This window comes from Hyposmocoma kahamanoa, unplaced genomic scaffold (genome assembly GCF_003589595.1).
Source record: "Hyposmocoma kahamanoa isolate Upper Pololo Valley unplaced genomic scaffold, ASM358959v1 115, whole genome shotgun sequence".
Lineage (NCBI taxonomy): Eukaryota > Metazoa > Arthropoda > Insecta > Lepidoptera > Cosmopterigidae > Hyposmocoma > Hyposmocoma kahamanoa.
The window spans coordinates 62,021-87,790 of record NW_020653389.1 but is presented as its reverse complement, the minus strand read 5'-3'; the positions used below and the strand labels follow the sequence as shown (position 1 = coordinate 87,790).

Genomic DNA, 25,770 nt, shown 5'->3' with positions numbered 1-25,770 from the left:
TTCTAAAACTGGGCGATGGTTTTTTATGACATCTCAAAAAAATATATTTTCTCACATAGACGCGTTTTAATTAACGGACGGCAGAGTTGAATGCTACTAGCGCGATAACTTTTTATTCATGTACATTTTAAAAAGAATAAACGGATTTGATTTATCTATACTGAATTAAAATGAAAAACTTTAAAATACGTATCCTCTTTGTATATTTCATAAAAATAGTTCTAAATACAGTGTATGTATGTATGAACTTATAAAAATTGACAATTCAAATGAACTTGTGCTTAGTAATTGGATGAATAATGGGTCGAGGATGGTTCAATTGAAACTAGTTCGGCGATTTATTTCATAAGCTTTACAAATAGTCACTCTATAGTCGATAGAATATTTATCGACTGCAAGCACTAGCTGCTCGCTAGCGGGCAACACATTTGCGCAAAAAAAAGACAGACTGTAGTAAATTGAAATGTTTGGAAAAAGGAAAGAAAATAAGTCACCTGAGAAGATTCACAAAGTTGTTTAAGACACGAGAAATCCAAACCGAATAGAGACAGCATGGTGGACATTGAACACAAACAGTAGGCAGGACAAGACAATGTCTAACAGTTATTGTAATATTCTTAGTTAAAACTATCGCTATTTATAACGAGTGTGACTCTTATTGTTACTAACATTAATGTTAAAGTTGCTTAAGTTTATTGATTGTACCATTTTTGTGGTAGATTTTCTTTTAAGAATTTTTTAGCAAATTCTACTATGAACAGTGTCGATTTGTAAACAATGTCATTGTCATTTTGTAATGTCACTACCGTAAAGGTAATAAATCTTTTTTGAAATTGCCGTACACTATTACTTTACTGTGCCTTCTTTGAGCGGTAGGCGACGTCGGCGTCACACGGCGGCTTATAGCAGCGATGCAAACGCGATGCAGTCACTAATCGTCTACCTTTACAAACGCGCACGACTTTAAGAAGCAATGAAAACGCGCGACTGTATCGATGCAATCGCGCGTTTGTATCGAAGCAATCGCGTGTTTGTATCAAAGCAATCGCCTATAAATCGCAAGTGTAACGATGCAATCGCGCTTTTCACGAACGAACAAATTAGACCTGTGTCGGTCCATCATTTTAACTCGGGTGTATCATGACCCATGCCTAATGTGATCGGGTCAAATGGTTCGATCATATGTACGATCATTTAACGGGTCACACGTCCCTCACGATACTTCCATAATAATATGCAGTTTAAAGGTGTCAAATTATACAATTAGTTTTTATTCTTTCCTGGTAATGTGTATAAAATTAAATGCATCATTGATAAACCACACTTAGGACACTTAGGGTCGTATTCTAGAACTCTATTCAATGCTCAAGTCAGGATTGCACTGGCAACACAAGCACTGGAAATACGACCCTAATGGCAGGGACTTGAGTATGATTTCTAGTGCTTTGAATCATACTCAAGTCCGGACTTAAGCATTGAGTAGAGTTCTAGAATACGACCCTCCAATTTATTTCCAGGAAAAGTAACATCTACAAAACAAAAATACATAACAAAAAACTTATGAGCATTCAAAATTACTAATTTATTATTCATTAATATTATATTTTAATATTAGCTAGTGCACTCATTAATAATCACAATATGGCAAAAAACAGATTAAACTTACAAAATTATATATTGACTATGTGCGTTATTATTAATTATTATTAATTACCATGTAATAAACACTAAGCCACGGAGCAATTAGGATGAATCATTGATCTGTTAACCCGTTGACCCGTCGACTCGTTGATCGATTGCTTAACTTTTTGGTTCGATCGAACGAATGTGTTCTAGAATACGACTCTTAGGGTCGTATTCTAGAACTCTACTCAATGCTCAAGTCAGGATTTGAGTATGGTTTAAAGCACTCAAAATCATACTCAAGTCCCTGCCATTAGGGTCGTATTTCCAGCGCTTGTGTTTCCAGTGCAATCCTGACTTGAGCATTGAGTAGAGTTCTAGAATATGACCCTTAGTGTATTATAATAAGACTTTCCGATGACTTGAAATATCACCCGAGTAATATTTTTGATGCGGCTATCAATTTTGCACTACAAAATAGCACTATAAGGCAATTTTCTAGGATTTTAGAGAATTTGCAAGAAAAATTGACACAACCATACCATACTAAGCGAAAGTGACAGACTGAGCTTAAGTAGGCCTTTTAAGACCTATAATTGGCACGCGGCAGACGCTAACAAACCTCTTCTACTGTATTTATTGTTCTGTGGTCACTAACACGGGTTTTTGTCATCCAAGTACACAGTAATCCAATTTACCTTGATCTGTCGAATCTCCCCGGTCTGGTCGATCTTCACGATGAGCACGCCAGACCGAAAGTCTGACGTCACCGTCGCGCTCTCCCATACTTTTTCCGGGTGTTCTACCCATACCCGGGCGTCCTGCAATGATAATTTCATTATGATAATATTACAATAATATACAAATTCCAAAAAAATCACAAATTGTAGTAGGTATGGTAGAGACATAGATGGGACCTAGGAGAAGAACATAGGCCACTTTTGTCACTAAAATAAATTCTAAAGGGGGTGAAATAATGGATGAACATTGTACGAAGAACCAATTATTTCTCAAACAAGAGACAAGAAATACTAAGAGTATATACTATCTCAGCTTGAATTCAAATGATTCTTGTACTAATACCATTGACTTACACTTATATGGACGTCGGGTCCGCGTTAAAAAGTGTCCGAACTTATAGGGCGTTAAAATCGTATACAGAGCGTCATTCACGCTTTAGTCTTCGTTTGTTCGACTGACAGCGAAGCAAGCAAAATTAGACAGTACTGCGATGACATTACAATTTAAATTCAACGTTTTAGCTTTTTCATATTCCTTTACATGTCACTACGTTTAAATAGGTTGACTTGGGACATTTTTTTCGTGGTTTTTGTATTAGACCCGTCGTCCATTTATTTGTAAGTCAATGACTAATACGGTTCATTTGCTTGAGTCGAGCGGTAAGGACTTTTAGGTAGAGGTTTTTTTACGAACGAAATTAAGCTATTTGAAAAATGTATCCTATACTATACGAGTTCTATTTAGTTCAGTTGATATGAAAAAAAAAATCATTGGTATATGTAGTGCCTATTGAGTACAGCGGTTTTCTTGTATAATATCGAGGTAAGTTTGTGTTTTTCTTCTATTGTCAAATGTGTGTATTTTTAGGAATCGTGTTTTCACACCGTGTATTAATAATTAATAATCAGTGTATATCCTTAATTTTTAACCGACTTCAAAAAAGGAGGAGGTTCTCAATTCGACTGTATGTTCTTTTTTTGTTTTTTTTTTATTTTTTTGTATGTATGTTACGCGATAACTCCGGTATTTGTGAACCGATTTTCATGATTCTTTTTTTGTTGGAAAGGGGGTATTTCCATAGAGACATTTTTATAAATAGCGCCTAACTTTAATTTAGGAGCAATTACTTTTAGCAATTATTTAGTTGATTTTGCAGAAACGCCTTGAATCCAATTCAAGGCGTTTTTCTCTCGAAATACTTTGAGTAGTGTCGTAGTGAGAACCTATTTTTATTATCTCCAGTATCAAGTCCTGTATAGTGGCGACTACTACTTTTGAGGTCGGTTTTTTTAGTATTCTGTACTGAGATTATATATTAATACAAAAATGGAACACAGAAAAATTCCTTCGATCTGACACCCCCGTTGTCCGACCGTACATCCATCCAAAACTTAGGATGGAAAAAAACAATTATTGTCATATAACTAATACTCGATTAAATCAAGACTTATTTGCATCATGCGTTCAATTTGGTCGAATATCACTTATTAACAAAACAATAAAATTACTATCGGACGTAAGAACGGACGTAGATTCCTAAATACGAACCACACTAGGAAGACAGCTCTACCAACTGTGCTACGGGTCAAGTCAGCATACCTCACGAAATTCTCTGTGCGTTTGTTACAGATTTTTCTGTGAGAAATCTATGATTTTTTTTCCACTCTACCAAGAACCTTTACAGCTACGAGACATTGACAAGAGATGTCGCTTTATAAATTGTAATATTGATTTTTATTGAATATCATAATATTTTACTATATTTATTTCTTTTTTGTGAATACAAAGATCGAAAACAAAGAAAAATTCCTTCGATCTTAACTGCCTCTGGTCGAATGGTTGGATGATCATATTGGCCTGCTATGCAGAGCATATTTGTATGGCCTACATTTATTTATCTCGTGAGTTTGGCTGTAATTTGTGGTTGTTTACGTGTGTGTCCGTGGCACCCGCGAGTCAGGGTTTCGCTAGGGCGGAGCTACGAGTGTGTGCGTTTTATTATTATTATTATCTAACAGGCCTCGAAGTTTTCCAAACTATGTGTAATGTATTGTTTATGAAAATATTTACTTATAATTTTTATTTTATTTACTTATTATTTATTTATAATTTTTATGAAAATTACCTTTACGTTCACAAAGAATTAACATTTTAGTATATCGACTGTGAACTGACAACCGGTACTATCTCAATTTTCTAAAGATTTCACTTTTTGAAATAAAAGAATCCCTAATAAATGTAATGACATGGCTTAAATTTAATAATTTATTACTAAATCTTGACAAAACGACAATTATGAATTTCAAGCAAAGGGGCAATAACTCTTTGACAAACAAATTAATTTATAACTCGCGTGTTATCGGTGAAACATGGGGAACCACATTCCTTGGACTTCATATTGATAGGAAAATGCAATGGGAGGAACAACTTCAAATAATATGTTACAAGCTATCGAAACAATCATACGCTCTCTTTAAATTGTCTAAGGTGGTAAACAAAAACGCTTTACTTGTAGTTTACCACAGCTATGTATCTACAACACTCAGATATGGTATCTTATTTTGGGATAATAGTAGCAACACAATACAAGTTTTTCGAGCTCAAAAGACGTGCATGAGGGCAATCTGTGGAGTGAAACAGACCGACAGTTGCAGAAACTATTTTCGAGAACTAAAAATCTTAACCTTGCCTTCATTGTATATCTATGAAACAGCCTTATTTATACGACGACACCCTCAACCTTTTCCTGTAGTTACAAGAGCAGGACGTCCTAACCAACTACGCCAAATAAATTGTAAAACGTCACTATTTGAGAAGAGTATAATTGCTATGACACCAAAAATCTATAATAAATTGCCATTACAGTTAAGGCAGAACGAAAATTTCGCGGAATTTAAACGCACATTATTTGAGTATTTAATTGAAAAATCATTTTATACATTAAAGGAATTTTGCTAACTAATTTCACATTAATTTATTATTTATTATTGAGACGAACGTGACTGTATGACATTGATTTATTTACATTGATTTATGTGGTCTGTAATTATTATCTTAATTAAATTACTTTTGTTTTGATGTCCTAACTGTTGTAGATATTAAGACTTGGTTTTTCATATCCTGTGAAGGTGGAACCTATAATCAGAGATTTATGACTATTAAATGATTATTATTTTATTATTGTATTTATTTTAAACTCTCGCCTCTCCCAAGGCCTAAAAGATTAACTTTGATTTTTTAAATGGGAGAGGCGGTATTTCCCGGCAATGGTACAGTCGGCCGGGGTCAGGGACTCAGGTCCAAGCATCGGCGAACAATACGTGCCGTATCGAGCAGGACCGCCTTCTGCATTTGTGCTGGAAGCGACACGCCACAGAAATCCAACCGCCTCAAGCTGTTAGAAAGGCTGACTGGAATTAACCCATTTGCGGACAAAACAATTGGGATTATTTCAGTGGAGGCCACATCCCACATGTCGGTGATCTCGTGCGCCAGGTCGAGATACTTCCGGCGTTTCTCGGTTTCAGCTTTTACGAGACCCTCGTCATGCGGGATGGTGACGTCCACAAGAAATGCCCTCGACTGCGATCAATCCAATATCACAATATCAGGCTTATTCCCAAGAATAGTCCTGTCCGTGATAATAGATCGATCCCAATAGATTTTGGTGCGGTCATCTTCGAGTATTGGCTCCGGTGAATAATAATAATAATAATAATAACGCACACACTCAACATAGCCCCGCACTAGGGAAACCCTGTGTCGCGGGTGCCATGGACACACACATAGACAACCACAAATTACACCCAAACTCACGAGAGAAATAAATGTAGGCCATACAAATATTTCCCCCGGCCCGGGAATCGAACCCGGGGACCTCTGCGTGGCAGTCCGGTATGGTAACCGTTCGGCCACGGAGGCAGTTACTTGTAATATGGCAACATAATATTTTATTATTATTATTATTTCGAAGTATTGGACAAGTATAATTAATAATAATACCTAGTATAAAAGCGCGGTGTATTAAAGGACACGTGTCCTTTAACATGCCGCGGTATTCCTAAGTTTGACGCGGCATCCTTAAGCCTGCCGAAGCATCTCGAAGGCTGCCGAATCATCCCGAAGACTGCCGAAGCATCCCGAAGCATCCCCAAGGCTGCCAAGGCATTCCGGAGGCGAGTCCCTAATCATGCCGAAGCTTTGTTTATGTAGCTACTGTTAAGATTATTTTAAGTTAAAACACCATATATGATTGAAAATCGTTTAATCTGTGCGCACCAGTGAGAACTTTGAATGCCTATTAATATCGGTTGCCATTGTGATGGCGGGAATAGTGCTGAGGCTCTAGAGACGTGTTCAACACTCCTCCTCAAATTAAAACTAAACATTAAGGCTGTGACGGTGTGACCTTCTTACACCGTCATCCTACCTTTTTATATCGCCTCTCTCCATTCGTATCATATCGTCTTTTCTTCTTCTACTCATATTTAAATTTAAAATTTTGAATTATTCCATTTTACCTCGCATTCTGATTTTGTTTCGTTCCATAATCACTCCCTGCCTGTTCGCGGTAGCGAACACATCTCACGTTAATTTTTTTGAACCATTTTACATAAACATTTAAAACATCACAAAAGAACATTAAAATAAGTGGAAATAAATCTGGTTTTATAAAAAATATAAAACCAGATTTATTTCCACTCACTAAGCAAGATCTGCGGTCTACAGAACATTCCAAGCGGTACCAGCAGTGGCACACGCTTTTACTAATGTGGATTGCAACCTACATTACAATCTACAGAATTCCACCAGCGCCTTTCAAGGCATTACCGCTCCTTTACAGCTACGACCTTTAACATTGAAATTTCAACTATAATACCCTAATTTCAAGGTATATTACCTTTCGTCAGCCAAAAATCCCATGCCGAGCCGTTCCATCAGTGGGCGCCAGGCTAAAGATTTTTTTATATTGTTGTTTTTTTTTCATTCCTTCCATAAAGGAAGAGGTTAAAGGTTTAAAACCATACAGACATATGTAGGCGAATTTGTCTTTTGTTAGTTTTAGATAGCATAAGCATACGCCTAGACTTCAGTCCATTATTTATTTTATGGTATATAGAGTGGGGTTAACTCAGGGTATAGAGTTCCAATTGCGGGTAAAGTTTCAATTATATCAAATGACAGTGAGTAGTGAGTGACACGCCTACTAATTAACAGTTGCAGTCCAAAGTATTTTGTAATTCATTTTTAAATTAAGACAGCACGTCGCCAAGCCTTGGTTATAACTAATATGTACATTATCAATTGTTATCTGAAATTATCTAACACCCTTTTATTTGTTTATTGATTGCATTTGACCACGATCTCGCAATGCAGTGAATGATGATTTTGTAATGTAAAGATAAAGCGTGGTTGTTAAGAAAGTGTGTACTTGATTCTTCAACAGCATTCCTTTACTTAAGTACGCTAACTAAAATCTTATCTGTACCGTCTTTCCGTTCGGCACGAAAGCACGATATCGAATATTTTCAATAAAAAAGTTATTTCTAAACTTCGAGTTTAGGGAGACCCGCATATGTAATATAACACTACAGGCTGGTCAACGGGAGCGCAGGATGCTCGGCCTGAGGAATCATTTTCCATATTATATTTTGTTTATAGTACCCCTCCCTATCAACCTCTTGGTTATGCGGCAAGGGCCCTATGACATGTGCGCTCACAGGAACCTTATAAGTTCAGGTTCCGACCCCAGTTCAGCCAGTGTAAAGGGTTGTCAAAGACCTCTGTCACTTGACGTCATCCGGTTCTTCGAGAGGCTAGTGCCTGGGGTGAGCTGCCCTGGGTGCACGTACAGTACCCTCCCTATTTTCCAGATACGTGCCGGAGCTGTAGGCACGCTCACTTCCCGTTATGCATTGCACAACGGTTGCTTTCTGAGTCCACTACCAAATCTCCTCATTGGTGGCCGAGCTGTAAGGCACGCTCATTTCCCGACGCCGAAAAACAACGTCTTTCCAGTTCCCAATAAACTAATCGGCTGGAGGGACCGGAAGATATCTAGTTTATCCTCTATTAGTTCTCCGGGCTAGTGCCGGGATGTCAGTCTCAGTGTTCTGCGACAATGTCCGAAAATGGCTTCCAACTTAAAGGGCAACTCACGTGTCCCGCACGTCTCCTCGCTTCAGGCTCTCAAAGCTGCTTACGAGACAGACGCCCCGGCCAAACCCAACCGGAGCAGACAAACATGTGCGTCTCTGCAGCTAACCACAAACCCTAACGAGTCCATACGAAAGTCCGGGTCCACCAGAGACGCCAAAAGGCGTATAACTGGCGGAGGGCTAGGCCCGGACGCCCGCTGTACCCTTGCCGTCGAGCACGCAGTCTCTCCAGAAAACCCTATCTCTCGGGTCGGTAGATAGGAGTGACAGTGTTAGAAGACGAACCAGGATAATCGATGTGCTTTCAAAGATAGGTCAGGCAAAATGGAGATGGACTGGCCATCTGTTGCATGGGCCGGAAAAATGGAGCAAAGTAGTTACCAATAAGTACCCACGTGAAGGAAAACGTAATAGAGGGTGTCAACATCAAAGATGGGAGGATGACCTGAAGCTAACTGCAGGACCATGTTGGAGAATAGTAGCTCTTGATAGAGTACACTGAAAAGATCTGGAGGAGGCCTATGCTAAGAAGCACGCTGAGTTAAGAAATATAATCTAAAAATTTTAAATGCAACATAAAATTGTAATGTAAAAATATTCCTAACTCAGTTTAAAAAAGGTTAAAAATAAAAAGGCTATGAAATAAAATTAAAACGATGTATATTTTATGACCTTGACATCAGTAAATGTTGATGCGGAAGCTGATTTTATCTGTTCCAAAAAAATCGTGAAAAATATACAGATTCAAAAGAATCTACATGAAAAAGATTTCTGTTTGGTACCAAAATAAAATATTGGTTTTATAATTAGTGACATTTATTTTTTTTTTTAAATGAACCTGGGTAAAATCAGTCAATCTGCCTAGTTTAATCATACTGTAATTTTATCAAAGGTAATAATAATAACAATGGCTGAGGTGCTTTTTGGGCTGCTGTTTCTGGAGGACTTGTAAATAATTCCAGCACACCGTAATCCCTTACCCTTAAATAATATCACATTTCAAATATCCACAATGAATATTAGCACTACTCAATGCAGATTCGCAACCACCGACAAAGGTTTCAACAATGTGTCTACATATAAATAGGTTGAGCTTTTGTGTGTATCTAACTTAAATAATCTCAGTATAGAGTACTAAAAAAACCGAACTCAAAAGTACGTGGAATTACATCTATTTGCCAAGTTTTACTGAAGTCGGTTACCGGAAAGTGTGCAAACCCGGATTCATCTCCTAGTTTGCTAATATACAGGACTTGACACAGGAGATTTATATATATAGAGACGGTTCTCGCTACTCAAAGTATATTGAGAGAGAATAACGCCTTGAATTGGAGAATACCAAAATGAACCATTAAAATAATTGTTCCATACAGTAAAATTTAGGCACTATTTATAAAAATGTGTCTTCATGCGTGAACAGCCTTGGAGGTGGATGATTTTCTTCAAAATTAATTGGGACCACTATGGGGGTACCCTCTTTCCAACAAAAAAAGAATCATGAAAATTGATTCACAAATACCGGAGTTATCGCATAACATACATTAAAAAAAAGTTTTCGAATAGTTGAATCGAATTGAGAACCTCCTCTTTGTTTTAAGTCGGTTAAAAAACAGTGACATGCCACTGTTAGTGGCATTGCAATGCATGTCAAATTTAAAGAGTATATAAAAACATACAAAATTGCTTACATATTGAAAGACAGTCAAATGCACTATATAGTACAATTGGTTACAACATTTAAACGCTAGCAACACCAATCATTTTACAGACAAATAGCTCATAGTACAATGTTCTCAGAGTCGTAAAAATCTATTAAATAAAAAAATGCATAAAAATTTTTACCAATAGCCAATTGCTGGACACCATATTGCCAAGGAATAAAAAAAATACATGTAGCTTACAGTACAATGTTTTTTTTATGTTAAGAAAGTGACGCGACAAACAAATTATGCACCTGACGGTTAACAACTTGCCTCCTTATATCAGTTGCAGTGCCACTCAAAACTTAATCACAAATACCAGAGAAGCACTAGCCTTACATCAATTTTACATGTTTCATGTACTAAATCAAGACTAATTAGAAGTCATTTCATGGGGTTTGATACAAATGGTTGAAGCTCATTTGTGCGAAGCTCATTTGTGTAACCACACATGGCCGAACTTTCAAATAGTTGATAATTCAAGGTATTGAACGCTCTTTGGTTTCAAATTTATGTAATTGAACATGTGTTGACAATTCATTAGTTCATAGTACACTACATCACAAATATTACTTTTGCAGTAAACCCAAAAGTTCAGCAAACACTTTGTGTGAATGAATCTATTTATCAGATCACAGATAAAAGTAAGCCTTTGCCTGCGTAATTTAATTTTAATGTAATTAGGGATGGATCCTAGACTGATATAGGTTTTCCACCTGACAAAAAAACTTATACGAGATTATAAACATTTTTAAGACACAAGAGGCTGAATGATCCCTGTAATCAATGTATAAATTTACCAGATAAAACTTAAAAACAAAAAAATTGTGTGTTTTTTGTAAAGACGAATAGCATAACGTAAAAAAATTAACCATCTAATAAATAATTATGATGAAATCAACAGGAATAATGGGTATGCAATGAAAATGAATTTTAATTAACACTGTAAACAAAATTGAAGCTGACTTTAATATTTTACTTGTAAGCAACAAAATTTTGTCCCAAAACTGACAGATAATGGTCTTCGCACTGGACTGCTAAATAATTAGCACATAAAATAAAAAATACATATTGTGTTAACAAAGTACTTTATCATATGAGTAATTGTGCAGATAAATACTCCCGGCCAGATGAAGTCATCATTGTGGAACGAAATAAATAAATAATTCATTAAATAATGTAATTAACAATTGTGATCCTGATAGTAAAAGTTTAAACTCGTGTATCGTTAGTTACTTGCCATTACACGCTCCATGCTTTTGTTTTAATTAAAAAAAGAAATACGAAACCGAATTACCTCGTGTTCTTAATTCGAAAATATGTTATATTCCGAGGACGGAACATAAGAGATTAGAAACGAAAAAGTTTGCATACCTTAGTATAAAGCTCCTTTGTAGTCATTTTGAAGACTTTGTAAAATGCAATTTGTAGATTAAATAATTAATTTTCTATCACACCACTTCACACTTCGGAAATCCATTTTATAAATATAAGGTAGATTCGAAAATTGCTAATTTCTCACCAAAATGCAAAACGTCACAGCATTGTTATTGACATGTGTCAGATTGATAAAAATCGGTTATCCATACATTTTCGCATTATCAATTAAATTGTTTTAAACAAACTTTGTGAAGTGAGAGGAACATAATTTTCCATAAGGAAATGGAAATCTAACAAGAAACTAATAGGAACATAAAAACAAACATGCGACGACGACAATAGGAATCGAAAGTTTTTCTTATCTCAAAATTCACACGAGTGTTACCATGATAAAATAACAAAATATAGGTCAGAAATACGTTTCTTTATATGCAGCTATAGAATTGACCTACATTCTAGCTCTTTATATTCATACCCAAGGTCAGCCAACAACAAATTTTATCGTTAGTCATCATGGTTTAAGGAGGATAGTCTGAGCATCTCGACAATCCTGTGGTAAATGTCATGGGTTGCACGCTTCCAAACAGATATCACAATAGAGTCAGTTTGTAGGGGTTTGGGTTAATGAAATATATACATATCATATACGTACGCAGTGGATAGTCTATATTCTCAAAAGGGAAGCCTTCCCTTAACAGGGAAAATTTCAACATAAACTTAGTTATGCAACATTCTATGTGAATTAACGTAAAATTGAGAACGTTCTAAAGAAAGGTCGGAGTAGGCCCTTAACCGGTGACCATGTACATTTTAATATACGCTTTTAAGCGTAGATGCTTGTTGATAAGGTGAAGAAAGATGTTTCCGGATTACAATATGCAGAATGCTGTGGTGATTGCTTCGATCCTAAAATGACATAAAGCTACCTGCCCACTTATGACTTAAACCACAAAACATCTACTAAAATTACCAATGTGCCCTCTGTTATTATTTCCAACAACTGAATTCAAGATTCAAGTTGTTCATATTAATTCGAGTAATCGAAACAACGTGAAACATTGTCGAATTTCAAGATTTTAAATTTTCAGGGCTGATTGAGGGAATTGTTCGGCTGCATTACCACCGCGGTCGGTCGTATTCCAGAACTCTACTCAATGCTCAAGTCAGGATTTGAGCAGACTTGAGTATGATTTCAAGCACTGGAAATACGACCCTAATAGCAAGGACTTGAGTGTGATTTTTAGTGCTTTGAATCATACTCAAATCCTGACTTGAGCATTGAGTAGAGTTCTGAAAAACGACTCTTATGGTCGTAGTGTGATTCAAAGCACTAAAAATCATACTCAAGTCCCTGCCATTAGGGTCGTATTACCAGTGCTTGTATTACAATTGCAATTATTACAATTGCAATCCTGACTTGAGCATTGAGTAGAGTTCTAGAATACGACCCTTAGTTAGAGCAGCAGCCTCTAAAGTCAGGATTGCCATGATGTTGTCCAACCTCCAATAGGAGATTAATCCTAAAAAGAAGAACTTGTTGACGTAGATTGCATTGCGTCTCGATTAACCAATGGCGATGAGAATTTGTGTTACATGGAATTTTTGCCATTTTTATGTAACAAAAGAGACTATAAAATAAACGGAAAACATTACAAAAATAACTTACTGCATCTTTTGTAAAAATTTGTATTTAGGTTTAGTCGTTTATGTATAATATTATATTAATATATTATGTACTTGTCCATTTTTAGTTAGTTTTAAGCTGATGATAAATTAAGAAAAAAGCCAGAACTTGGAAACGAGGAAAAAATGGCGGGTTTTTCTGGTCACACTTTTTACATGATTTAATTTTTTGACGTTATACTTTGTAAAAAAATCTTAGAAATAAAAGAACAAGTAGCTGAAGTAACGCATTTAATTAATTAGCAATCTAATATTTCTACTCCAGCCTTTGAAATTCAATCTTAGTAGAAAATTCTAAAAGCCGAAAGCTTTATTAATTGCTTTTAGCTTAACCAAATGATATCGTTCGAGAAGTTTCCATTTCCATAGACGAGCAATTATTTTGTCATCGTTTGTTTTCATCAATTCACTTATTTTCTTGAGACGGGAACCATGCTTGACAAGCTTCTGTGGCGATCTCGCAGAAGGCTGTAAAAGTTTTCCCTCTGTTTTCGTATTCTGAAACTAAATACTTAATTATATTTAAAAATTCTAATAATCTATTTTTTTACTTTGGTGTAACTAACTATATATAATAATAGTAATAATAATAATAATAATAATAATAATTTATTCCCAAAAAAGATTGTATCACAAAATTGAGATAAATGGTAATTAAATACTAGTTGTACAAAGTGATTTGTTCAAACTCTGATCATCCAAACTAGGCACATGCCTGTATCTTGGAAATCAGTGTAACTAACTTTACTATAACTTATCACAAGAGAGTCCTTATGACCGAATGAAAATGAACGAACGTAATTAGTTAATAGATTTGTGCGTAGTTATGTATGAGAGTTATACCATTTCACATGTGCATAATTTGTTTCATTAATTTGTGTGCATTTTCTTATACCAAGGAAACGACTATATACCTATATAGTCGTTTCCTTGGCAAGCAAATTACTACTTGAAATCGTCATTATACACTATTTTCTCATATTTAGGGCAGATTCCTCTGAAAAGAATGAATGAAAATAAACTCAGTACAGAGTACTAAAAAAACCGACCTCAAAAGTACGTGGAATTACGTCTATTGAAATATCCCCTAGTTCGCCACTATACAGGACTTGACACTGTAGATAATAATAATCGGTTCTCACTAATCAAAGTATATTGAGAGAACCTTGAATTGGAGAAATAGCAAAATCAACCATTAAAATAAATGCTCCTAAATTAAAATTAGGCGCTATTTTTAAAAATGAATCTTCATGTGTGAACAGCCACCCTTAAAGGTGGATGATTTTCTTCAAAATGAAATGGGACCACTATAGAAGTACCCCCTTTCCAACAAATCATGAAAATCGGCTCACAAACACCGTAGTTATCGCGTAACATACATACAAAAAAAAACAGAACATACAGTCGAATTGAGAACCTCCTCCTTTTTTGAAGTCGGTTTTAAAAGGTTTCTTCACTTTAGAAGTTGCTGTTTGTAAATCAACTTTCAACTTTAATCATAGATCATAGAATAAATGTGTAGAAAAAGGGATGGTTGGCACCCATCAAGGGACCCGACATTTAAAAACAATACCCTGTCTATGATTGAGCTAAATACTTACCTAAATGATCAATTCATTGTTAATAAGAAATATTGTAGGAGAAATTATCACACAGATTTCTTTTCCAAAGTCCTTTCAATTGAACAAAATGAAGGGATTGAAGATTTTTTCATTTAAAAAAATGACCATTATATCATAGTAGAATAAAACAAGAAGGGATAACTCCGCACAAAATAACAACGAGGCTTGTATGTGTGCGCAACCGCCGTCCGCCGTGTACGCACACATTCTCATAATAATGAAAGACGCGTTGGGATGACCAGTGTTATGCAACACTCATGCATCACCAGATTATGCAAATATGTGTGCTACCATACTTGTCCTTATTCTATTATGGTTACGCTGATACACTGGATAACGCCTCACCAGAAGAAGGTCCCCTCTTCCCAAACATGATTCCATTCATTGGTGCGTTCTTATAATTGGCCTCGCTGAGTTCTACCAGAGACAATATCACTGCTACCACGCAGACAACGCCTATTGTGATCCGGATCATATCTACTGCCATCTGGAAAGTTAAATCATAATTAAATATGTACAATGAATAACCTCTCACCATATCGGTGACTTGTACTATAATGGTTGCCATCGTGGTGAAAGGATTAGGTTAGTCGCTGATAGTTGCCCAGGTTCGATTGACGTACTGGAAAGGGATGATACCTAAGTTGTGCGGGGAAGCATCAAATACCTATATAACCAGAAACAAAGACAAAATAAGGGCCATTACCCATCCCTGGCAATTCATCAGGGAAATGGGCCTTATGTCACTTTTAAATGTCAACCTTCTTTTGCACTGATAAGTATCACAAATTAGAAAGCTGAAATAAAATAGCGTCAACAACTGATCTGTGTATACGTCTCCATATATTGCAAAAATGTTCTGTATTTATTGTAATAAAGATAATATCTCTAACAATATGAGGGTGTTCTAGTCGGTGGTATGGGAAAAATAGCAAAACATATAATTACAAAACAGACGAAATCACATTTAACCGATAGGAAAAGCAAAAAAAGGGAAATAAGACGTGAAGCAATTGACAACACCCGTCAATTGTTTCGAATTCGGGCTGACCAATCGGAGCGCAGTTGTCATCGTAATGATTTGGCAGAAAAGTTTTCATACAAATTAAATGACATTTCGTCTCTATTTCTGGTTATATACTCGATGGCGGGTAGACTCGTTTCGTACACCTCTTGATTAACTGATTTAACTCCTATCATACAGAGACTAAAACTAATTTTAACAAATTCGTTTTCAAATTGGTGTATTCTATTAGCGAGTTCTACAAAATTCACGTCGTCCTTAAAGACTTGTGAAATGGGATAAAACCCTTTTTGTACATTATAATAGTACATGATGACATTCAATGTCACGATGTGACTTCAAAAGACTGACGGAGTTAACAGTTTTTAGAAAAGACATCGAGGCTTCTGATTCTATTTAAAAACAAACCAGTCCCACGTTGGGTGCCAAATATTAACAGTGAAACTGTCAGCACCATTAATCACCATAAGATTGCTGTTGAATGCTTCTTCTTCTTAATATATCGAAGACACACCTACACAATAATAAATAATTGCCATCATGATGAAAGGATTTGACAATCGGAGTAAAACTCTGCCCATAGCGCCCAACATGCCCCAGAAGTACAATAAAGGATTGGCACCTGTGCGGGGAGATATATGATAAAATCACACATCTTATAAGTTCTTTGGTTTTCACGACCGTTACACATAGGAAGTGAGACTATTTGTTCAGATCTATGAAATCGTTAACACTATCCACAACAATAACCACTTCTACTATCTAATGTAATTTTTTGAACTCAGAGCGTACTATAGAACAATAAATACAATAGAAATGCTTAGTTTGTGTAGTACATGTGCCAACAGTTCGCGAAGTTCAACAAAATGGGCAATGTCGTGACAATTATCTCGCCCAAAACCTCGAAACGCTTAGAAAAATGCCTTCTTTTGTTACTTTAATAACAAATGTTAGTCGCACTTGTAATATTATCTATGGTGGTGTAATTCCAGCCCTTTACAGATCCTGCCTTCTTTTTACATCCGATAATATTTACTTTTTCATTTGTTGATTAGACATGGGCAGTCAACCGTGACCATGGGACCTTTAAATTGCCCGAAACGTTGGTTTGTTTGAAAAAACAAATGTACGCGATTTAAATCCGAAAAGTAGTTTATTTCCTATGTGTAACAATCGCGAAAACCTAAGAACTCGATAAGCCCATATAATTTCAAATTTCATTAATTTTCAGAAAGTTTTAAGACGTTTAAAGCTTTTTAAATTTAAAGCTTACCTTTTTCAGACTGTAATCTTCTTGAGCCTCAATAACTGCACGTTCTCAACTGATACAAGAAGCTGTGTTCCCGGCAATTTATACTGGGAAAATCGGGACGCTGGCCAAGCAATTATTGGATTATTGGACACTGACCGCAGACCCTCGGGATTATAAAGTTCGTTAGTGCATAAGATTGACGCCAAATGACATTAATCTTGCGTTAAAGCTTTTGCGTATCTGCCTAGTTACATGGTTATATGGACGTTGATAATATCGAGCTATTACTGCCGACTTAGATACAAATATTACAGGAGTTTTTTCAAATTTTTCTACGCGAAAGAATGGCATAAGTGGAATTACGTCAAATATGTTTATTGCTCCATTAGATACACAAAAATATAACCCACATCCTCTACAATTGGAGAGGGTGTGGGTTATATTTTTCTGTATCTAATCTCCAATTAACAAGAGCAATAAACAAGTTTGACGTAATTCCACTTATGCCATTCTTCCATGAGGGGTGCGATATAAATGTGGTACTAATTAAATTTTAATATAGATACAGGGTTATTTTTTAAATACTAACATCCTCACAGGACTATGTTACTAACATCATAAACAACAACTATGCTATCATGACTTAAATAATTCATTAGATTTTACATTCATACAAAAATATAGATAAAATGTGGGTGGGAGTCGTCGCGGAGGATATTTACGCGTTTGAACTTATTCTAACAAAATTCCTCATGGAAAATGGCGTAAGTGGTGTTACGTCAAAAACGTTCTCCATTAGATACAGAAAAATGTAACCCACATCCTCTCCAGTTTTTGCAACTCTATCAACTAATATTGCAGATAGAGTTACTAGATGAATTATTGATTTTTTAAATAATATCAAGTAACGGGACGAACAAGTCGCATCGCCTGATGGTAAGCTACACGCCTGTCCATAACGATTGCAGTGCCACTCAGAGCTTCAAATCGCAAAGATCTGAGGGGCACTGCCACTGCGCCCGTCACTCTGAGACAAGTCGACAAGTCCCATGTGCCTGTAATTTCACCCTTCAAAACCGGAACACAGTAATGCTAACATTACTGCTTGGCGGCAGAAATACTCAAGTGGCAGTACTTCCCTGGACGAACTCTTTTACAAGGAGCTCTACTGCTTACGAAAAATATTAATACGAATTAAAGAAGATCTAATAAGTGACAAAAACTTAAATGTTTATTATATTTTGAAAAAAGTCGTGGAATAAAAATTATTGTTTGTGATGTTAGTAATTTAAACCTCTGCGAGGTTGTTAGCATTTTAAATATAACTGAATTTCGTAACCGATTGTGTAACATCTACATTTTTTTAAAGCAATGTATGTTAAGCCGTTTTTGGTGTTTACAATAGTTTTGCTATCTCTAAAGATCTAAAGATTTTTGAGGCTTTGAAACGTTTATAAGGATAACACTTGCGACTAAAAATATGCAACAATTGTTTATAATAAACGATCAAATTGTGATGTCCTATGTCGGTTGCTATAACAAGATGGGGTCGCTTACGTCAAGATTTTTTTTAATATTGATTCTGTCGGTTACATTATTATTAATTTATTTCTGGCCATGGAAACAAAGTCCTTCAGCCGAAAACATAAAAATAAGTTTTTCTGTAAATATGGCCGCCACAAAGAGGATAGGCAATTTGAGCCGGCGTGCTTGGATTGACTCGGGATTCCTTAAAACGGGCCCATACGGGTATTTTAGTTGGAGATTCGTATAATTTCGCGTTTTAATCTTCGATTAAGGCACAATAGCACTATCCTATTCCACTTTAAACTAGAATTCACAAAAAAATTGAAAGACAAAATAAAAACGACGCTTTTCCCTCCAAAAGGTCCAGAGCGAATCTCTGTCGGTTACACTAAAATAAATAAAAAAACAGTTGAGCTAAAAGTTCGTTCGTTTTATTATAATTTCTATTTAATGTAATTTTGGCGGGAAATGTCGACGCAGCCTTGTCCGTTGTAATTCAAAATATCATTTGCAATAAAAAAATGCAGTTTATGTAAAAATATCCCTTACGATATCTAATGGTCATGGCTCGACATCACACCTTAATTATTGCACTACATTATAACAACGCTACATACTGCGCATATAATCAAAGGAATCATCACACTGATTGACGTCGAATCGGCTTGAGTCTGTCAGAAAACATTCCATTTCCATGCAATAACCAATAACCTCAGGACTATGTTACTAACATCATGCAACAACTTCGGGCGTAGCGTTGATTTCTGTGCCCGGGGCAACCTTAAATTTGCTGCCCCCTCTATTTTCATGATTACAAAAGTAGTTCGTACGGGCAGACTTGTATCGATTCTGTTTTTAACTTCGCCTACCGTCGCCATCTTTGTGTTGTAGCACACCCCGGACACTCCATACAACGGTTGAAAGATAATTTGCCTACTACTACTCATACAGCAAGGCGCTATCTGCACACGCGCAAATGTGTGCGTGAAGTGACAGGGTTACACTTACGTGGTCATAGCGGTAACTCAAAAAAATTTTATTAATAGAATCCTAATAATTACACATGTTCGTTAGGTATTTATATCGATATAATATTATATTTTTTATTAATTCAATAACTAGAATAATATTGATTTTTTAAATATATAAAAATCACTTAAAATGTTGTATTTTGGACAGGTACTATTAAATAAAGTAACCAAGGTATTTGAAATTGTGTGTCCAAGGTTATCATTACCTTTGTTAATAATTAGATATAATCACGACCTAGTATTTTGATCGGCAATACAAATTGAAAATTCGAGAATCTTTGTCTACTAGCTCACGAAGTTATGGCGTCTCATTATATTGATATAATAAATCTGTCATCTTTCGGAAAACGAAAGAAACTCCTGTCTTTAACCCGTTTAGATGATGATAAACACCCGTACACAGCACAATTCACGACCATTATAAATAGTAACGTACAAGTTGCGTAATGAATAAATGAAAGCTGTAATCAAATATCAAAGCCGTCTTGGCGCGAAAACGGCTTGCCGACAGCCTTGTTGTCGTTCAGTCAATGTGCGAGGCGTGGTACGGTATCTAAATCTAGGAAGGGGCGGAGAGTGTTCATTTTTGTTACTTTTTGTTCTCTGGTTGTAGTTAGGGCTAGGCCGCGCCCGCCGCCGCCTCCATTGCTGTACATGGCCTCCTCTGCACCCCCACGCTACACCACTGGGTAGCAGAGCGACATAAACTGCGATACCTCCATCCGAAAGTAGTAGTATCTCTCGTTTATGTCACTCTCACGCTACTCGCGCCCTGTTGTGCTAGCTCTATAAGATTTCATAGTGTTTCAAATTCTGAATATGTGAATTTTGGCGACAGTGGTTCTGATAGTAATCGAGGCTAAAGGCACTTACATTTTTTGTTCAAAACGAATGCTTCAATTCTATATTGAATGGCATGTGCGACAACCCGCGGTATGCTACGTGAGGTCACCAAGAGATTATAGCAATGTGTGCATCTATACCTACAAGCCGCGCGGCGGGTGTGCACACATACAAACCGCGCTACTACGTTTGTATGAAGTTATCACACTTAATACTATGCCTGTTGTGTATATTTAACTTCTCGGACATGTTTCATGTCTTTTTTAATTAAAAAAAAGACATGAAACTCTCAGGTCCGTACATGCGTCAGGTGAAACTTTATTTATTTAACATTTGTAACATAGCAGATAAAAAATCTAAGTCGCTTCAAACACAGAAACACTATTAAAAAAATTAAACAATACATTTGACAGAATTTAAATAACGGGCATCACTTGGTTCAAACACTTTCTTACATTCACTCAACAAATCAGAATGTGGTGCTGCCTCGAGAACGGTGCGTCGTGCGCGGATATACTCATTCGTTCGGCACAAACAGCCTCAGCAAACGCTGTAGTGAATCGGCCATTCTCACGTTCAGTGTTCTCAGCCTAATTACCGTAGCCATTTCGGCGTTCTCAGACTAATTACCGTAACCATTGTTTTTTATTTGTGCCGATAAAAATCTTTAAATGTTTAAAAAAAAACAAGAAAAAATTTTATATCGGTGTAATTCATTACAAAGTGTAGAAACCCAAAATCAAAGCTATTTATATTTATTTTGTGTGTAGTTAGTTGTTCTTTATAATTTTTGTTTTTATGATTTTATAAAAATGTTTGATTTTTGTAATTACCGTAACATATTACCGTAATTTCCATAAAATATTTGTGTCTTATTAAACTACTTTGTCTATTTCAATGCCATTTACACATATTGATAATTTAGCTTAAAGTTCATATTGCAATATTATTGGATGTAAGCATGAAAAAACAATGGCTACGGCAATTAGGACGAGAACACCGAATGTGAAAATGGCCGGAATAAGGTTATACTCAATTTTACCGCGAGTAATATTGGTGACAAATTTAGCCAGTGCGAGGAACCTACGCAACTGTAAATTATAAGTAAAAAAGAAAAGTACCGGGCCTTGTGTCGGGCGGCAATCAGCCAATACTTAGGCATTATTCCGCATCAATAGTAGAAATGCCACCTAATACGACTTGATAGGCTTCACGTGCCGTTTGTAGCGTTGTCTGTCACATCACAACAGGGTCATAAACTTACTACTTAAATGCTTTTGCCTATACATAATTCCGAACGACATTTGGGCGCTAAAAATGCTACTTATTTATTTTGTAAGTACGTATATGTACATCGCACACTCGGTTTAACAAGGACACATCTGCAAAATGGTAACATTTCTAGAGAGACGTTTAAAGATGCTGATGAAACAGGAGGGTGATGAAATTCCGCATATTTACATGTATTACTTTATTTTATATTTTATTTTATTGGGAATAACAACAGCTATAAATAATGATTTACAATTAATATTTTAGGTAACCACCGCTAATTACAATTGTCCACATTCTCATTTTCAAATACCTAAATTATATTTACAATTGACACATTAAAAAGAAATAACTTTTCTACAAAAAAACCGACCTCAAAAGTTCGTGGAATAACATCTATTTGCCAAGTTTTGTTGAAATCGGTTACCGGAAAGTGCTCTAAACCGGATTCATGCTCTAGTTTACCACCTCTAGGTGGAATATTATCTTCAAATTTAAATTGGACAAAAAAAAACAATCATCAAAATCGATTTACAAATCCGGCATTTGTAAATCGATTTTGATGATTGTTTTTTTAAATAGTAATCTCGACACATACACACAAAAAATATATCGAATTGAGAACCTTCTTCTTTTTCAAGTCGGCTAAAAATAAGGACAACATACCTACACCTTATTTTTATGACTTTTGACGTATGATAATTATAGGCTACTAGCAAGAAGCATCTCCATCTCCATCATCTCATAGAAATGTTACCATTTTGCCTTTAACCCAATAACACTGCGTTTCATCTTGTCGCTATAACATCATTAACTATAAGAGATAGTAACCGAATGGAGTTTGCCTCAGATTGCATTTGAATAATCTGGTTAAGAAGCTTTCATCTTGCAATAACAGGACCTTGTATAAAAGGGGAAGAAGAACTCTTACATGCATCAGACGCCTGGAAGTCTTTGGTTGTTAGGACCGAAACCAAAGAGATTAAGTAAGGTTAGTAATTAACTTTATAAACTTTCTTTCGTTTTGAATTTGGACATTTCGTACTCTTGGTATAATTAAAACACATGTGATCATAAATTAAAAACGAAAAAAAAGTAATCGACTAATTTGTTTGTTCTGCAAAATGATCAGTTTGCAGATGTGACCTTATTAAACCAAAGGTGCGATTTATGAAAGTACCTATGTGTTAAAATTATAATGTAAACGACGTCTCTACATGTAGTACGCGTGAACAATGCCTTCGTTGTAGATCATGTGTAATTTCCCTGACATTTTACTCAATAACAGAGTAACTATTTATATTGCGCATTCATTAATAACATTCAACTCCTTGATCACGCATATCAAGTAATAACGAATTTACAGGGTGGCCTCGACCGTCCCCAAGACACACCGATGGCCTTGTCGCATAAATGCGTACAGGTCAACGAGTAACATGTTTTTGTGGAATTTCAAAACAATATCTATAACAAATAAATTAAGTAGCAATAAAGGTTCGTCCAAGGAAGTACTGGCACCTTACCTATTTCTGCCGCCAAACAATAATGTAAGCTAATGCTTGAATGAACGCACTAATGTGCGTTCCGGTTTTGAAGGGTAAGGGTGCTGATGTAATTACAGGCACATTGGCCTTGGCAAAGTACGTCTCAGGGTGAGACAGGCGCAGTGGCAGTGATATAAGATCTTTGCTATTCAAAGCGCTGCTCAAATAAAAAAATACCTTTGATTGACAAAGGTACGACTCGAAAAATGGCAGTTAACTGGTTATTTTTCTTCTAGAAAATATCATCAATTATCATCAGCCATGCGCGCCATCATACTCTTCTGCATTTCTATAGCTGTGATCTGCCTCATAAAAAACACCGAAGCCAGTTTTAAGAAGACTCCGTTCAATGGATCCATATTTGGAAAAAGAGGAATTGTGGGTAAGTCAAGTTGCATAAGTAATTTTTGATCTCTACAATAATAACAGAAGAAGCTTAAATCAACTTAAAAAAAGCCTATTTTATTTTGAAAATCGCACCATTGGTCTAATAAGCTTCATCTGAAAAAATTACAACTTTCCAGGTCAAAGGTTTAAAGGTAACTAAAACGTTTTTATTCTTAAATACTAGTAATAGTAGTAGTAGTAATAAAATTTTATACACGCATAAGTCACCATCTGGTAACATACTGTTTGATTGCCTCTCCCGGTCGGAAACTACGTGTTTTCCGAGTCGAGGCGTATAATATTGCGGATGGGCTATCCGATCGGTTCGATTCCTATTTGAATTAAAATCAGGGCCCAGATGGCCGATTGGGCCGAAGAGTTCTCGAGTGGTGACCGCGTACCGGAAGACACAGCATGGGCAAACCCCACTAGGTGGGCTGATGATCAGGTGAAGGCTATTTGAATCAACTGGATACTAGCGACACAGGACAGGACAGGCATTAGCATACAATGGCAACACTGTACGCTAATAATATGTATATTAGCATACAGTGTTGCCACTGTAATTTTATGTGCAATAAAGGGTATGTCATTCATACATTCACTTAAAGAGTATTTCATTCGTTCATTCAAACCACGCTCCTGAAAAGTTGTAATTTTGCAGATGTAACATTATTACAGTACAGGTGCGAAATATTGTTAGGACTGTAATAATAAAAATAACATCTTTGTTTTATTGTTGCAGACTACGATTCTACAAGCAGAGCATTATCGGCCGTGTGCGAAATCGCTACAGAAACTTGCCAAGCATGGTACCAGACACTAGAGAATAAATAAAATACCATCTTCAACTATTTTAGACGCCAACTTCTACTAGAATTTATCATAACCAATTGATTACATATAAATCATGTAACCTAGCTTTTAAGTCATTAAAATAAAAAAAATATTATTAACAATTTTTTGCCTTTTATTACATTTAGCACAATATCTGCTTATCCTCAATTTACATTTTGCCGCGAGACGGAATTGAAGTGTACTATATAGTAAAATATACAGATTGTAATCGTTCAGTGTGCCCAGGCGATTATTTCATAAGGAGATATCAAAAAGCTTTAAACTGATACCGAAAATACGTTACCTAATGAATAAATCACCATCAATACCTTTTTAAAAATAAAACTAAAAATATATAAATTTTCAACATTAAACGCTCCCATATATTTTATACGACAGTCGTAGAGAGGCGACTGTATGCGTTATTATTAAATTTATTTAAAAAAAAGTTATTGATATCGACTTATTCATTAGGTAACGTACTATCGATATCAGTTTGAAGCTTCTTGATATCTCTTACATTTATGGAATAATCGATTGGGCACACTCGATTACACCCTGCATATATATGTAATCCACAGAAATAAATGTTTACGGGTGCCCGTAAACGGTCGTCTTAGTAACGCGCGTTGTGTGCTTATATAAAATACGCCGCCTGCATATGCACTAAAGACCATCTACAGCCAATAACTTACATAAGGCTCTATCTACTAAAATCCTACACCAACAATATCATCTTATCTCAACTAATTGCTTCAGGGAGCGAGAGGTTTGCGGTACAAACTCGGATTAACACTAATGGACTATATTCGAGTTGAACGCGAGCTTAATGTTTTGTTTACACGAGGGCTAAATTGCAATTACAAGTTTCACTTGTGCATACATTTTACGTCGTAGACGATGGGATCAATGATTTCAAGAGGAAATTTGCTTTGAAAGAATTTTCAACTCAATCTTTATGTATTATATTTATATGTGCACTTATATTATACACGTTACTGTTAAGAACGAAGTAAGCAACATAAAAAAAACGTAAAAAAGAATTTTTTTTGTTTTCGGATCTTAATAGCTATTGTTTTCAAATAAAACCAAATGCAAAAAATATCTCTAAAATATGAGATATGTTAATAGGTGCTTAACATTTTT

The 25,770-nt window shown here is 35.8% G+C and overlaps 3 protein-coding genes across 3 annotated transcripts in view; 1 reads left to right on the top strand and 2 right to left on the bottom strand.

The window, feature by feature from the left end:
- LOC113239724 (unconventional myosin-Va) overlaps positions 1-2,438 on the bottom strand; it is a 112,745-nt gene extending 110,307 nt beyond the window's left edge. Inside the window, exon 1 of the mRNA XM_026476817.1 lies at positions 2,322-2,438. The gene's annotated coding sequence lies outside the window, so the exon portion shown is untranslated. The remainder of the gene's footprint in view (positions 1-2,321) is intronic.
- An 11,119-nt stretch (positions 2,439-13,557) lies between these two features.
- LOC113239729 (neuropeptide IMFamide-like) lies at positions 13,558-17,316 on the bottom strand. Its single transcript, XM_026476823.1, has 3 exons — positions 17,205-17,316; positions 15,253-15,394; positions 13,558-13,789 (listed from the first exon to the last, which is right to left on the bottom strand). The coding sequence occupies exons 2-3, from the start codon at positions 15,392-15,394 to the stop codon at positions 13,692-13,694; spliced, it is 240 nt and encodes a 79-aa protein (XP_026332608.1). The 5' UTR covers positions 17,205-17,316; the 3' UTR covers positions 13,558-13,691.
- LOC113239728 (neuropeptide SIFamide-like) lies at positions 17,271-24,705 on the top strand. The gene is made up of 4 exons (XM_026476822.1): positions 17,271-17,361; positions 22,755-22,847; positions 23,637-23,782; positions 24,533-24,705. Exons 3-4 carry the CDS (start codon positions 23,662-23,664, stop codon positions 24,622-24,624), a joined length of 213 nt encoding a protein of 70 aa, XP_026332607.1. The 5' UTR covers positions 17,271-17,361; positions 22,755-22,847; positions 23,637-23,661; the 3' UTR covers positions 24,625-24,705.
- Positions 24,706-25,770: the final 1,065 nt, after the last annotated feature.

Bases quoted from the DNA above. Each gene is read 5' to 3' on its own strand.
- LOC113239729 (XM_026476823.1), bottom strand. From the start codon at position 15,394: ATGGCAGTAGATATGATCCGGATCACAATAGGCGTTGTCTGCGTGGTA. The intron at 13,790-15,252 runs GTGAGGCGTTAT...TTAAGTATTTAG, and splicing joins GAAGAGGGGACCTTCTTCTG to TTTCAGAATACGAAAACAGA.
- LOC113239728 (XM_026476822.1), top strand. From the start codon at position 23,662: ATGCGCGCCATCATACTCTTCTGCATTTCTATAGCTGTGATCTGCCTC. The intron at 23,783-24,532 runs GTAAGTCAAGTT...TTATTGTTGCAG, and splicing joins TGGAAAAAGAGGAATTGTGG to ACTACGATTCTACAAGCAGA.